Source organism: Mus caroli, unplaced genomic scaffold (assembly GCF_978045245.1).
Source record: "Mus caroli unplaced genomic scaffold, Mus_caroli_1 scaffold_10, whole genome shotgun sequence".
Classification (NCBI taxonomy): domain Eukaryota; kingdom Metazoa; phylum Chordata; class Mammalia; order Rodentia; family Muridae; genus Mus; species Mus caroli.
In genome coordinates this window covers 43,652,104-43,667,347 of record NW_028227265.1, presented here as the reverse complement: position 1 = coordinate 43,667,347, position 15,244 = coordinate 43,652,104, and the positions used below count along the sequence as shown (strand labels likewise).

At 37.7% G+C, this 15,244-nt stretch overlaps 1 protein-coding gene across 6 annotated transcripts in view; it reads left to right on the top strand.

Annotated features, from left to right (window-relative positions):
- Phkb (phosphorylase kinase regulatory subunit beta) overlaps positions 1-15,244 on the top strand; it is a 204,791-nt gene that overhangs the window by 69,198 nt on the left and 120,349 nt on the right. For all 6 annotated transcript variants that reach the window (XM_021169806.3, XM_021169805.3, XM_029480583.2 and 3 more), the window contains one exon: positions 3,871-3,986. In XM_021169806.3, coding sequence (XP_021025465.1) covers positions 3,871-3,986 — 116 coding nt within the window. The remainder of the gene's footprint in view (positions 1-3,870; positions 3,987-15,244) is intronic.

Genomic DNA, 15,244 nt, shown 5'->3' with positions numbered 1-15,244 from the left:
CCATAGGAAACATGCTGGTTCCTCTAGCATCTGCTTGAGAACAGGTGTGGATCTTACCTACCAAGTTGTCTGAAGACACATTGCTGAATTTTTATTTGAGGCTGATCATACATATATCCCCAGTTTAGTTACATTCTAATTTCAACATCCCTGAAGGAAATAAGTTGTTTATCTTAACACCTATTTATGCAAAGGTATTGTTTGCATAAGCAGTTTAGGGACATTAAACACCAATGTGGCTTAATAAATTATGCCTTAGTCCTCTTTGTGAAAGAATATCATGTATTAGTCATCTTAATTACAGAGTTTTTATAGCTTATGTACATAGATGATTAAATATTTTAGTATCATTCTTTGAGCTTTTGAAATAGGCTAATCAGAAAATGGAAGAGTCCCTAACAAGAGTCAGTGTCATCACATTTTGTTTGTTCTAACCCCAAAGGAAAAATGATATGATAACTCCTGATGTATGAGAAACTCTAGGAATTTAGGACTATAACAGAGTTCACTAGTCATCAATATGCAATGAAAATGATGTCATTTTACTGTGAGACTATGTAGTTTTTCAGAGTTTATTTTTTTAACATTTCTTCAGAAAATTAATACATCTAAGTTATCTTGGCATCTTAGGGTCTTCAAATGTTTTATTCAATTTCACAGATACTATCTGGCATAATTTTATAAATCTGAAAATAAATAATTGTAAATCTGTGGCTAGAGAGGTGACTCAGTGGTTATGTTCTCTTCCCAGCACCACATGACAACCCACAACTGCCTGGAAGGGCAGTTGCAGGGGATCAGGTACCTTCTTCTGGCCTTCACAGGTACTTCACACCTGTGATGGTGTATATGCAGGCAAAACACTTAAACACACAAAAAGATATCTTTAAAAAATATAAACTCATCTACTATGTGACTGTTCTTTTCTGTCCTGTTCCAAGTATCAAGTCACATCTTATGGTTTATATGCAAAATACAAACTTCCAAATGGGACTAAAGGTCCATTTTTCTTTCTTCAACTCCTGTTTACTGTACTGATCATATTCTTTGTGAGATTTAGGCGTTAACATTTACAAGGCATATAGTCTTCCACTTGTAAGCCTTAACTATATAGCATAAACTTCTCTATAATATTCCTTCTTATTTCACACTCATATGCTCTCCAATGGCTTTCCCTCCTTGATTCTTGAACCTGATAATTTGTGGCATCTATGATTTTTTTTTATGCCTGGTCTTGCTTCAGGTTTTTTTTTTTTTGTTTTTTTTGTTTTTTTTTTTATTGTATTTTCGTACTATTGAGACAAAGGTAAAGAAAGTGGGCAATTTAACTAATATTTAACTAATATATTCAAGCATCCCAGGGATCAGGTTTCTTCTCATAGAAATGATGGTGCCTTTGCAGAAGTCTTCTGTATTTTGGGGGGAATAATTTGAAAGCTTACATAGGTAGCACATGACTTAGTTTTCACTAAATGTATTAATGGCTAGCTGAGACTGTACTACCTGTCAGAACTCTGCAAACAAGTGTCTACTATATAGTAATCCTCAAGAATCCAGTGACTGTGTATGTGCCAGAGCTATTACATAACTCTTCAGCTTCCTGTGACCACACACACACACACACACATATTAATGCTGCTATAAATGATCTTCTGATGAATATTTATTCCTGTTTTTAGTAGGATACTTGAATTTCTAAAATCAAGCTCTTATCTTGACATTGCTGTCATTTTGTTAATTTTATGATCAAGCAATGGCTTTATGATTAATCCAAATCAGTATATTTGATTCTTTTTTAAAAAGCTGAGTTCAGACTTTAAAATATTACTGTTGTAATTTTTGTTGGATATGTTAGTTTTATCATATTTTTAAAAGCTGTACTTTGCATTTCAACCTAGCTCATAAATTATGCTTAATCATGACCTACTAGGTTAACTCATGTTTTTTATATGCTTTAGTCATATAAAAATTATTTACTTTTGTCATATAACAAGATGACTGAGGAGAGTTGGCATTTGATTTGTATTGTCATCCCAAGCTGCTTTATAAAAAAAAAAAGGTGACTAGCAGAAAAGTTGATTAAAGCAGAAAGGAATATTAGCTTCTTTGTGTCACACACGTACAAACACAAACACTCATCCACATGCACATATATTCATAAGACATATGTCCTCATGTATACACACATACACACATATGCACAAATAAATCAATGTAATTTTAAAAGCAATACTATTCAGATATATAATATTCTAGCAAGGCTTAATATAAAACTTCATAATAATCACAGTAATATTTTTCTAATAATGTGGATCTTCACATAAATGGAATATATAGGCAGAAAACTCATCTCAGTTTCTGGTTTTGCTGAAGAATGAGTTAAGGAAAAATGGATTTGAGAACTGGTGGTATTTAATAACTACAGACAAGAGAAGACAGACCTGTATACTAATTAGAGGTAGTGGAGGGCGACATATGAAACAAAAAGGTAATGTACTGTGTGGTTTTAAGAACGAGAGCTGTTAACTATTGCATCCTTTTGAATTGAGGTTGATTGAAAATTCATTTTTTTTAAAAAAGCATTTTATTTGTAAATGAACAAGCCTAACATGAATGAACCACTTGCAACCCAAGGCGCCCAGTCAGAGGTTAGTTTAATACCCAGAGCTCTGTGGGAAGCATTGGTAGATGAAGAAGGGCTTAAATGTATACCATGAAATCAGAACACTGAACAGGATTCACAAAACAGTTTTGACTAAATGATGCAAAAAATGACTGACTGCAGTGGTGGAACAAGACAAGAAAGGAAAGAAGACACAGCACTGTTAACATATACCAGATGTAGCTAACATCTGATTGCTGTCATTAGCAGTTGGGGAATTAGAGAATATCACCTCCAACTGTGTTGAAAGGACCACTTAGGACCTGTGCAGAAGAAATTAGCTTTATTGTCAGAAAAGGATTGAAGAAAGGAGGAATGGAACAAAAATCAGATTGACTGTTCCAGGTCTCTGTGTTTGTGAGAATGAAGTGGAGAGGGTACACCCAGGTGGCTTCCTTCATCTTGGTGCAGTTCTCTTTAGTCTCTCTTGTCCGGCACAGCTTCCAACTGTGGGCAGTGTTCATAATCAGGAGCTATAGTTACAGAGATGACAGAAGTGTGGATTCAAAACTTCAGGTTGATCAACATGGGATCAGAATTTTTCAGAAAAGAAAGATTCTTTTTACTTTTTAAAAGGTTATTCTTTTACTCTTTAAAGCTTTACAGTTACATTGTGTATTTTATATAGTCATTTTAGTTTCTCAATATTACCCAATATAAAATATATTCTATGTTTTACTTAGTTCCTATGATACATAGACCTCAGAAACAATAATATTACCTCATTGAAGAGTTATAATTGGAACACTGAAAGGATTTAAATTTTATTTCTCTACTGTATAATACTAATTAGGTCCTCACATAAGAGTTGTATTTGAAAAACTAAGTATAGCAGAGGACTCATCGTAATGTAATAATGACAAGAATTCAACATGTTAATAAAGTACTTTGGGGTCTGGGATATAGCTTAGTTGGGAGAGTGCTTAGAATGCACAAAGCCCTGTGTTACATCTCCAGCATCCCCCAAACTAGGTGTAGCACACACCTAGCACTTAGGAAGGAAGACCAGAAGTTCAAGGTCATCCTTGGTTACATAGTGTTAGAGGTCAGCCTAGAGTACGAGGTCATGTCTCAAGTAAAAGCATGGAAGACAATATTCTCTGGGAGGTAAGTTCATACTGTGATTTCAGATGTTGTGTAATTATTCTTCTCACTGTTGCGGGTCTTCTTACATCTTCTTTCTTTTCTTTTCTTTTCTTTTCTTTTAGGTTTCTTTTATTCAAAACCTTGTATTTTGTGTAGAGAGAGTTTACCGTGTTCCTGACTTTGGTGTCTGGGAAAGAGGAAGCAAATATAACAATGGCAGTACAGAACTGCACTCAAGGTATTTGCCCAGTTTTGAGGATGGTCTTATTGTTGTTTATAGGTATAGATTCAAATATGAAACTAAGAAGCCAAAGCATGGGGCTGGGTCTGTTGTCTCTATGTTGATTCTAGTACAGGTTATTTTCCTGTTTGTAGTCCAAGTAGGATTCACTTACAATAAAAACAATACAAACCAATGTCTGAAAGGAGCAAGGCCTGTCTCCCACGTCTCACCCACAGTTCAACTTTCTCTTTAGTCATAGCTTGGCCTTTCTGGTCAACCATTTTGTATCTTTTCCTCTGTAATTGCATTATTTAAAATATCAAGTATGTCTAAAATGTCCAAAAACCAGCTATGTATGCAGTGCCTGTGAGATTCCTTTCCATGTTACAGAAATCATTTCTACCTGGACCACAGGCTCTCATACTTATCAGTAAAGGTTAGCATTCTTTGGTCTGACTGCCTTCACCATGTTGAGCTATAACCTGTGTTTGAATCAGCAATGCTAGCTAATGACTGAGTTTGGTAATTTACACATTCACTCTATTTGTTGTTGAAGAAATAGCTTTAACAACTGATGACACCTTTGATTTATCCTAACTTAATGCACTGGAAGCTATCCTTTAACTGATTACAAAACAGTCTGAGTCCCTGGGCTCTGCTCTTTTTCTGAGTGGTGCACTGAAAGAATTTAAGCAAAAGTTATCACTAGAGATCAGTTTGAATTGCTGAGACTAGGATGAAGAATAGAAACCAAGTCTAGAAAATACTGGTAAATAAATCTGCATCTCTGGAGCTGGAGAGATGGCTCAGCAGTTAAGAGCATGCACTGGTCTTACAGAGAGGACCGGAGGCCCCTTCCCTGCATCCATTGTCTGGTGGCTCACAGCCTCTTATAATTCGAGCTCCAGGGTCCAATGTCCTCAAGGCACCTACACTTATGTGCACATGAACCCAATTAGGCACACAGACATAATTGAAAATAATAATATAAACAAAGTATCTACAACTTTGTATGTTTTGATCAATGACTAATCTTCTATAACAAATTAAGCTAGTATAACATACTTATTTTAAAATGCCATCCAGATCCTAGCTGTGTAAACTTGAATAAGTTATGTAATCTTTGTATGCCTCTGTTAATCTTAAAACAAAGCTGATAGCAGTTACTTTACAGAGTCACTACAATAATTCTAGTATGCTGTATACCTTGAATGCCTGGCGTTAGTGTGACCTAGAATCCTGATATGTCACTCATGGAAGAACATTTCAGTACAAAAGACCGAAATAAAAAGCACTGTCAGGTTGACCCCCAAAGGCTGGTATTATTACAGAGCATTCTCTATAGATATTTATTCACATGGAACATTATTACATGTACAGCAGAATAATAGCAGTCATTGAACTTGGGAAAGTAGAGGAATGTTGTGAAAAAGCTCCATTTAGACATCAAATCTGATGTCTAACTAAACATTGTAATACGTTTTCTTTTGGCCAGCCTCTAAGTCTCCACCATCCAGAGAGCAGTTGAATCCTATGGGAGAAGATGGATCTGCTTAGGTAGTGTTAGTTATCATTTTTCCTTTTAGTATATTTGTCCCTTCTGTGCTTTTTAGTAACCACTTAAGGATATGCCAGTCTGATTTCTGTTTATTTTCATCCTGAAATATTAGAACTAAACTCTTTTCCATACACAAAGACTATCTTAAACTTGGAAAGAACTCCGGGTGAAAATCCCTATTAAAAGTGGACATCTTAAGATATCACTAATGAACACATAGAAACTTCAACTGCTCTTCCTGTAACTCAGATGCCAGACTTTAATTTAAGTATTAAAAAATTATCATGTGATGCTCTCTGCTATCCTTGCCATAAAAAATTAAACTTAACTGTAGCCGGCCAGTTTTATTCAACTGGATAAGTAATGAAGTTTGCCATTTGAGGTTATATGATAGGTTTTATATATATTAACATTAACCTTATTGTTTGTTGTATAACAATTTATAATCTGCCCAGAGAATTTTATTTTTTCTTATACACCCTCCACCTCTACAGTCATTCTGAATTATTATTCACATATGCCTGTGTTTGGTGTATCATCTCTCATGCTGAAAGAATACGTTTTGAAATAGTAAGGCAACTGTATCTCATGGTGTTCGTGGACCAGTGATGGTGTTAGTGGCAGGCAACCAGTATCTTCTGTCCTATGTAGTAAAATATAGAGCTAATTCCAGCTAGCAGTCAAGTTGTGACCCTTCATTGATTTCTGTAATAGGACACCTCCAGATTATGTGAGCCTGCTTAGATCTGTTCACTACCACCTAGTTTACCAGCCTTTCTATATCTGCAAGCTTTTCTTATAATTTCAGATTGCTTTGAATTGAATTCAGGTGTTCTTCTTCTGGATGCTTCTGGATAAAACTATCGTAGATCGAACAGACCATAAGGAGAAAATGTGTTTAATATACTTACCCTACTGAATGTCATAGTTTTACATTGTAGTACTTTGTGGATTATCAGCTGTTTATTCTCATAAAATGACATTGCTGACTGGGAGCTGTTTAGTACCGCAAGAATCTAATTGTACCACATATTTCTAGCCTGAGAAAAGATAAACATTTTAAGTATGTTTTCTACTGAATTGCTATTTCTTTTATATCACTGTAAAAAAAAATACTAGTGTCTTAGTCACTGTTCTATTGCTGTGAAGACACTATGACCAAGGAAACTCTCATAAAGGAAAGCATTTAATTGGAACTTGTGTACAGTTTCAGAGCTTTAGTCCGTTATTTTGGTGGGAAGCATGGCTCTGGAGCAGTAGCTGAGAACTTTACATTCCTGATCCTCAGGCACCAGGGTGGGGTGGAGGAGAGGGGCCTGGCTTAGGCTTTTGAAACTTCAAAGGCCAACCCCAAGGACATAAATCCTCCAAGAAGGCCACAACTCATAAGCTTTCCCAAACATTATCATTCTTTGTTGACTAAGCATTCAAACATTAAGCCCATGGGAGCCATTCTTATTCAAACCACCACAGCTACTTAAGCTGGACATGAGGATTCAACCCTTTATCTGAACCCCATTGAAATCACATCCTTAGCTTCTCTAGATAAGCCTTCAGTAAGGAGATCTATTGCTGGGCTTGGGGAGATTGCTCATTTGCCTTAGAATTATTTGAACCTGTTTTGATAACTGCCTCTCATGTTAAAGTGCAGGATATGGTGGTACGCCCGGGAGGCAAAGGTGTGTACATCCTTGGGGCTTGCTCGTCAGACCTGGTAGACTTGTCAGGTTCAGGCTAGTGGGAGGGCTTGTCTAAAAAAACCCAAAAAACATTGCTGTCAATTCCTGGTCACTGCGATTCTCTTGAGTCAGGGATCTCTCTTTCTGTAATCTGTGTGGTAAGAATTTATACTTTCCTTACTTTTTTGACTCTTTGCCATTCCCTCTATGTCTGTGCTTTCCAGTTGCCTATAGCAGAAGGATTGGGGATGGAGCCTATGACTGTTGCCTTAGAACTTTGCCTCTCCTTTCTTTTGGCACACTGGGTAACACTCCTCTAAGTTGTACTTTGTATGCAGGAAGACTGCTATCCCTGAACCACTAAAAACACACCTTTCTGGTGTTCAGAAACTACAGTCCTACTCTTTGACATCTACCCTTGCCCAGTCCTTTAACAGTTGCAGTCTGTGGTACTGAGAGCTATAGAATATATATTTAAATCACCTAGAAGCATCAGTTCCTTTACAGAGGGAAACAAACTTGGAGGGGTGTATGATTTTTCCCTCTTAACTTAATGATAGAATCAGAACTAGATTCCAGGTTAAGAACATCCGGGTGAAAAATAAACCCCACTAGACTGTGGCTCCGAGGTTATTTTTGTTCACATCTTGACATTCAACTCCTCTATGGGCTAAACTCACTTAATATTTTTTAGATAAAGCCCAGATTGTTGTTGTTTTCTTTAAATGGTACTCGTCATCCATTTATCTAAAGTTAGTCTAAGCACAGTTTCACCCTTTCCGGGCTCCCGCAGAAGGCTCTATTAATCACTCCAAATTCACCACTTCTCTTCAAGTGTTGCCTAAGTAACTGTTGGCTGGGCCCAGGCTATTTCCCTGTGCTTTTTCACTGATTTGGCTTTTTTTAGGCCTGAGCTTCTTTCAGCATCTCCTGAGACAACTAGGGTGATACTAGACTATGTTCTTTCTCTTTCTCTCTTCTGATCATTCTCCAAGGCCTGTATTAAATGCTCAAAGAGCACTTCAGTATCTATTTATAGCAACGGCAGTTCTCAACTCCCAGTTACACATCCAGCTAATTTCACATTGCCTCTGGGGTTGCATTTAAACCTATAGCTTCTTCATTTTGGTGAAGATTCAAGTTTTACTTATAAAGTATCCATTGAATCCTAAGGCCTAACCTTGCGGAAAAGTTTTCTAAGCATTAACTTATAAATAAGACTCTTATGTTCGACCAAATCCTCACCTTGCTTCATCAGTAGTTCTGGTGTTTGAGATTAAGGATGAATGAAAAGTAAAACAATTAAAATTGATATTTATTTTTTAAGGTTTATATTGTATATATTGTGTTCTCCTTGTTTTTTAGTAAAGTAAAAAACAGTAAAATATTAGATATGTAGCAGTTTAAGATTCCTTTAGTGACCGTGTTATTCCTATGGCATTCATTGTTTAAGACAACTGCTTGGTATTTTTTCTTTCTTTCTTTAAAATTCTATTATTATTATTAATTATTATTATTATTTTATTCTTCTCTCAGATATTATATCCAGATTGCAGTTTCCCCTCCTTCCTGTCCTCCCAGTTCCTCCTTCCCACTTCCACCCCCCCATCTATTCTTCCTGCTGTTCTCTTCAGGAAAGCCAGGCCTCCCATGGAGATCAACCAGTCATGGCATATGGAGTTGCAAAAGAGGATGCACCTTCCCAGTAGGAGGAAAGTGTCTCAAAGGTCCCTGTTCCCACTGTTAGGAATCCCACAAGAAGACCAAGCTCCACAACTGTAATAAATATGCAGAAAGCCTAGGTCAGACTCATGCAGGCTTCTTGGCTGTCAGTTCAGTCTCAGCCCACAGCAGCCCATGTTGGTTGATTCTGTGGGCTTTCCTGTGGTGTCCTTGATGTCTCTGGTATCTACAATCCTTCTTCTCCCTCTCCCACAGGATTCTTTGAGCTCTGCCTAATGTTTGGCTATAAATCTCTGCATCTGATTCCATCAGTTGCTGGATAAAGCCTCCTTGATAACAATTGGGCTATCTGACCTCTGGGTCCTAGCAATTTCAGAGTTGAACACCCTCTCATGGCATGGGTCTCAAGCTAGATCAGTCATTGTTGGCCACTTTCACAATTTCTGCATCACCTTTACCCTAGCACATCTTACAGGCAGGACAAATTGTAGCTTGAAGGTTTTGTGGCTGGGTTGGTGTCCAAATTCCTATTCAGGCTCCATATACCCTAATGCTAGGAGTCTTAGCTAGAGGTACCTGTAGAGATTCCTGGGAGTTTCCATTACACTAGGTTTCTAGCTTGTCCCTGAGATAACCAATTCCAGTAGTCTCTTGTAGTATACACTATCTAGCCTCCCTGAACTTGATCCCTCCTGTTCCTGTCCCCACCCATCCCTAGTCCACTTGTGTGGAGGACTAAGAGTTCAAGACCATGGCTACATAGTGAATTTAAGGCTAGCTTGGGGTGCATTTAACCCTACATAAAAAAAAAAGATAAAATCCCTCCCCCCAATGAAAACAAGACTAGTTACAAAGCTACAGTAATTTAAGATTGTATGATTTGTCTATACAAACAAACATTGAGATCAATAGAATTAACAGTCCAGAAATAAATCCATTCATATCGGGTCAATTCATTTTGATAGTACAGTGACCCAATTAAAAACAGTCTTTTCAGTGTGGAGTCATGGGATCAATGGATATCCACATGTAAACCAATAGGTCTGAATCTCACCTTATACTATGTACAGAAATAAACTCGATGTAGTTCAGGGACCTTACTTAATAGGAACTACTGTCGATGGTTAAAAAGAAGCTAAGTGGAGCACTTGTGATATAGGATTACATAGTGGTTCTTAAATCTGAGGCTCAAAACACGAGCATCACAAAAGGAGACAATGTTCCATATAGGTTTTTTCTGCAGTGAAATTTTTCTGGGCTTAATGCATAGTATTGGACGTTATTTGCTTAGTTATTATATGCATTATATGTAATATATGCATATTATAGTTACACAGTTTTTGTTCAGAAAATTCCAAATGTTTCTAGAATGCCTATATGAACTTGCATTTACACCAGCAAGAATGATGCAGTTTGTTTCTGTCTTGGTATCATCAGTAGTTTCTATTTTAGCTTCTCTGGCTGGCTCATAATGATGCCTAATTCTGATCTTATTTTGATTTCCTATTGGCTGATAATGTTGACATCTTTTATGTGTTTATTTGTGGTCTATAGATCCCTTTTGGTAAAAATATTTCTCTCTATATTTTTGTCAATGCTTTAGTTAGATTTTTTTTCCCAAATCTTGAGATCCTTTATATATACTCTATATGCCAGTCCTTCTTTATTTATTTACTGAGGTAATAGGGATTGAACCTAGGACCTCATGTACATTGACATGAGTTATACCCACAGCTTGTATCCTAATCTTTAAAACATTTTATATGTATGTGTTTGTGCACCACCTGCATACAAGAGCCTGTAGAGGTCAGACAAGGTTTTGGGTTCCATGGCACTGGAATTACAGATGGTTGGGGCTGCCATGTATGTTCTGGGAACCAAACTTTCTGGAAGAGCATTCTGTGCTGCTGAGTCATCACCCTGCTCATCCTAATACCAATAGAGGCTTTTGTAAAGGAAACGTTTTTAATTCCAGTGAAAACCAGTTTGGCCGTTCTTTATTTTATGTTTGATGTTTATTTGTGTTTTATAACTCTTTGCCCAGTCTTTGCTGGAGATTTCCTCCCCCCACACTCCAATGTCATAGTTTTACATTCATGATCCACTTTCAGGTAATTTGATATAAGGTGTGATGCTTAGGTTGAGATTGAGAGACTTTCTCTTTATTTGCCTGTCTAGATATTGAGCTCCCAGCACTATTTGTTACAGACTGTCTTCATTGAAACACTTTTCTCACTCTTAAAAATACAGTGACGTAGTGTAGCTCAATGGATCACTTGCCTAATAAACTCAAGACCTGGAGTTTGAACACTAGCAAATAAATAAATAAATAAATAAATAAATTCAATTACTTGATTGATGACATGGGCATTGGCCTGGTAGTATAGCACAGCAAGTCAATGTGCTTGCCATGCAACCTGATGACCTCTGGTCAATTTCCACAACCTACAATACAAAGAAAAAACTTACTACTAAAAGTTGTTCTTTTCCCACCACATGAGTGCCATGCTACACATTACATATTTAGACATTTATGGTATACAGTGATATCTATGTTAATACACACACACACACACACACACACACACACACACACACTATACAATACCCATGTATAAACAAATAATTTATGATAATGTTACTTCTTTTAAAAATTGGATATTTTAGCTGGGCGTAGTGGTGCATGCCTTTAATCCCAGCACTCAGGAGGCAGAGGCAGGCGGATTTCTGAGTTCAAGGCCAGCCTGGTCTACAAAATGAGCTCCAGGACAGCCAGGGTTATACAGAGAAACCCTGTCTTGAAAAACAAAAAACAAAAAAAAAACAAAAACAAAAACAAAAAAACAAAAAACAAAAAAAACAAAAACAAAAAAACAAAAAAACAAAAACAAAAAAACCCCAAACAACAAAAACAACAACAAAAATTGGATATTTTATTTACTTACATTTCAAATGTTATCTTCTTCCCTGGTTTCCCTTCCAGAACCCCCTATCCTATCCCCTATACCCCTGCTTCTATGAGGGTGCTCCCCCAACCACCCACTCCCGCCTCTCCACTCTAGCATTCTCATCCATTGGGGCATAGAGCTTTCACAAGAACCAAGTGCCTCTCCTTCCATTGATGCCTAGAAGACCATCCTCTGTTACATATGTGGCTGGAGCCATGGGTCGCTCCATGTGTACTCTTTGGTTGGTTTAGTCCCTGGGAGCTCTGGAGTTCTGGTTGGTTGATATTGTTGTTCTTCCTCTGGGGTTGCAAACCCCTTCAGCTCCTTCAGTCCCTTCTCCAACTCCTCCATTGGGGACCCCATGCTCAGTCCAATGGTTGGCTGCACACATTTGCCTCTGTATTTGTCAGGCTCTGGCAGAGCCTCTCAGGAGACAGCTAAGGATCTCATATCTATTTCTGAGTTGTGTATATGTCTTCTATGAGTTCTACATGGACTTCAGTATCCTTAGACAACAGTATAATATTCAGTATCCTTAGACAACAGTATAATACTTTTGAAATGGAATAGCCTGATTCTTTGCTTTCGAATTATTTTTAACATTTCAATATAAATGTAGAGTAATCTTGTCAATATCTACAAAATCTTGTTGGGATTTTGAACTTTGACCTCTTTCTTTCCTATACCGCTCTCTTATTCACGCGGTTGGACCTGCAGACCAGCTCTCAGGTCTCTGTAGATCAAATTCCGCTCTTAGTTTCTTGAGGATTTTTCTTAGGAGGATTTTCTTATACATTTTCTTATAGACTTTTTTCTAGATACCCTTTCTCCATTGTTGGATAAAAACCAATGTTTTTAGAGTGTAGATATGATAGATTACATTGATTGACCTTTTCATTAATGAATGTTGCTGTCACACCTTGCTGAATGATATTGAGGATTTCAATGTGTATGCTCAGAAGAGCTGTATAGGACATAGGGATCTATAGACTTCATTTGATTTCTTATGTATATCGTTTAGTGGCCAGGTAATGCTTGCTTCATAACAGGAATTTTTCATGGGAAAATTGTGTTAAATTATTATTCAATTTAAATATTTCATAGAAATCTAATGAAATCCTTAAGTCCTCTAGATTTTGTCTTGACCATTTTTCTTTCTCTTTTCACTCTAATTAAAATATTACATCATTTTACACCCTCGATCCAACACCTCTCAGGCCTTCCATTCCCTCTCTAGTTTGTGGATTCTTTCTCTTGTATAACTGTTATTACATACATAAGTGAATACCTAAATATAAATGCAACATACTCAGTCTGTTTAGTGTTGCTGGTACATAGATTATTTTAGGGCTGACTACTTGGTATGGTAACCATTTAGGGGGCTTATCCCTGGAGAAGACTCATTCTCTTATCTCTCAGCAGTTGTTAATCGCCTACACTCTTCATCTAAGGGTGGTCCACTAGATTTCCCCTAAGTTGGCATGTCATCTGCCATTGTCATTGGTCAGGTTTTGCTTAATGAGCCATATTGTTGAGATTTCATGTGTGTAGTTGCTCTGCCATAAGACCAAGTCCACAGCAGACTTTCAGATCCTCTGACTCTTGTACTATTTCGTCTCTTTTTTTCCACAATGTTCCTTGAGAGTTGGTGTAGGAATTCTGTTGTAGATGTATTAATTAGGGCTGGACAGCCCCATGGTCAGGTCAGTTGCTATCTGCATTTTGACCAGTGTGGCATTCTGTTATGGTCTCCATCTACTGCAGAAAGAAGTTTCTTTGATGGACGATGAGACCTATGCCTATCTGTGAGTATAAGGATGGATATTTAGAATGCCCTTAGGAAGGTAGAACAGAAGGTTCCACTATGATCCATGACCAGGGTAGGTTGGCTATCACCAGGCTTTAAGACAACTTTTGATTGCCATCAAAATATTAATGATACTGTTATACCTTTAGGCCTGCTCATCATTGCTGTGATTCATACATGTGATTCTCAGCTAGGTAGGACTATTGATTGTGTTCTTCCCTTAGCAGCTTGTATAGCGCCTTCTGGTACTACGAAAGCTAGTCCACAGGAAGGGAGAGTTTGGGTCAGATCAACCTTGAATCTTCCAATTCCTGTTTCCAAAGTCACTCTCCCAGCCAAATAGATTTTAATGTGCCTTACTACTTATTATCCTATAGTAAATTAGTGAGAACAGTTTGTTTAAACCTCTCAAGATGTCGATGAGGCAGTAATTAATAGTTTAGTGTGGTGGTTCTAATTTATTCTTTCATTTGTTCAGTTTCTGATGGGTCCTGGCAGAGTCCAGGGCTTTATGAATGGTCAGAAGCATCCCACCACAGAGCTTGTTGGGTTTATTCTTCCTGGGAAAGATGTGAATAAGCACCGGTTTACCCAGACAGGGCCCTGACAACAGAGCAAGGGAACAGATGCATCTATGTTTAACCTGGTGAAACAGTGACCTTACTATACTTACAGCAAGCCACAGGGTGCTTAGAGCAACGTGGGTGAGCACAGAAACTGTATTACCAGACCTACCACCCAGTGTTTACGATGACTTCAATGCTGCATAGTTGGAGTGACTCTTCTCAGCCCACTTCACCTCAGTTTCTACACTCCATACTCGAGCACCTCCACAAACCACATGCAGTCGATTAACACAAGATCTGCTGGGAGGATAGCTGGAATTTCAAATGAGGGTACAGTGACCCTCCTCATCCCTCCTTTTCTGAGGGAACAGTAGAAGCCACTTTGAACATGCTGTGATTAAGATAGTAACTACCATGCTGTCCCCTGACGACAGTGTCCTACAACACGGCTACACATTCAGCTAATGATTCTGAAATGTAACATTCATGCAAACACTTGTTTATCCAGACCTCCTCCCAGAGAAGAGTGAAAACTGGCCTTCCTAACATGTTCCTAGTGCTGCTGCTGCTTCTTTGGGGCTGCACTAGAGACATACTGATGTGATGCCAGTTTCTTGAGTTTCAGTGATACACATGAGCAATGTATGCAGTTGGGCTGAGTAAACAAATACTAATGTGCCATGAGTTAAATAAGCTTGCTGTAGTGTTTCCATTGTAGCAGTGTCGGGCATGAGCTAAACAAGGATGAAAGTTCACTCTGCTTGGAGCACTTGCACAGAACGTTGCATTTTTACTGAAATAAGTCATTTTCAGCACTGTTATATGTAGCATTGAAGAGGCCAAAGGAGTAGGACAGTGATGGAAATAACCCTCATTTTATTACAGAGAATTGAGAGACATGGTGATCAGGAATGCTGTGAACATAAAGTAATGCCAATTTTATTGGATCCTAGAAAGACCAGATTTGAGTGGCTACACTATATTACACTCTGTAACAAGTATATGACATACAAAATCTTCTTTAAGGCTTCA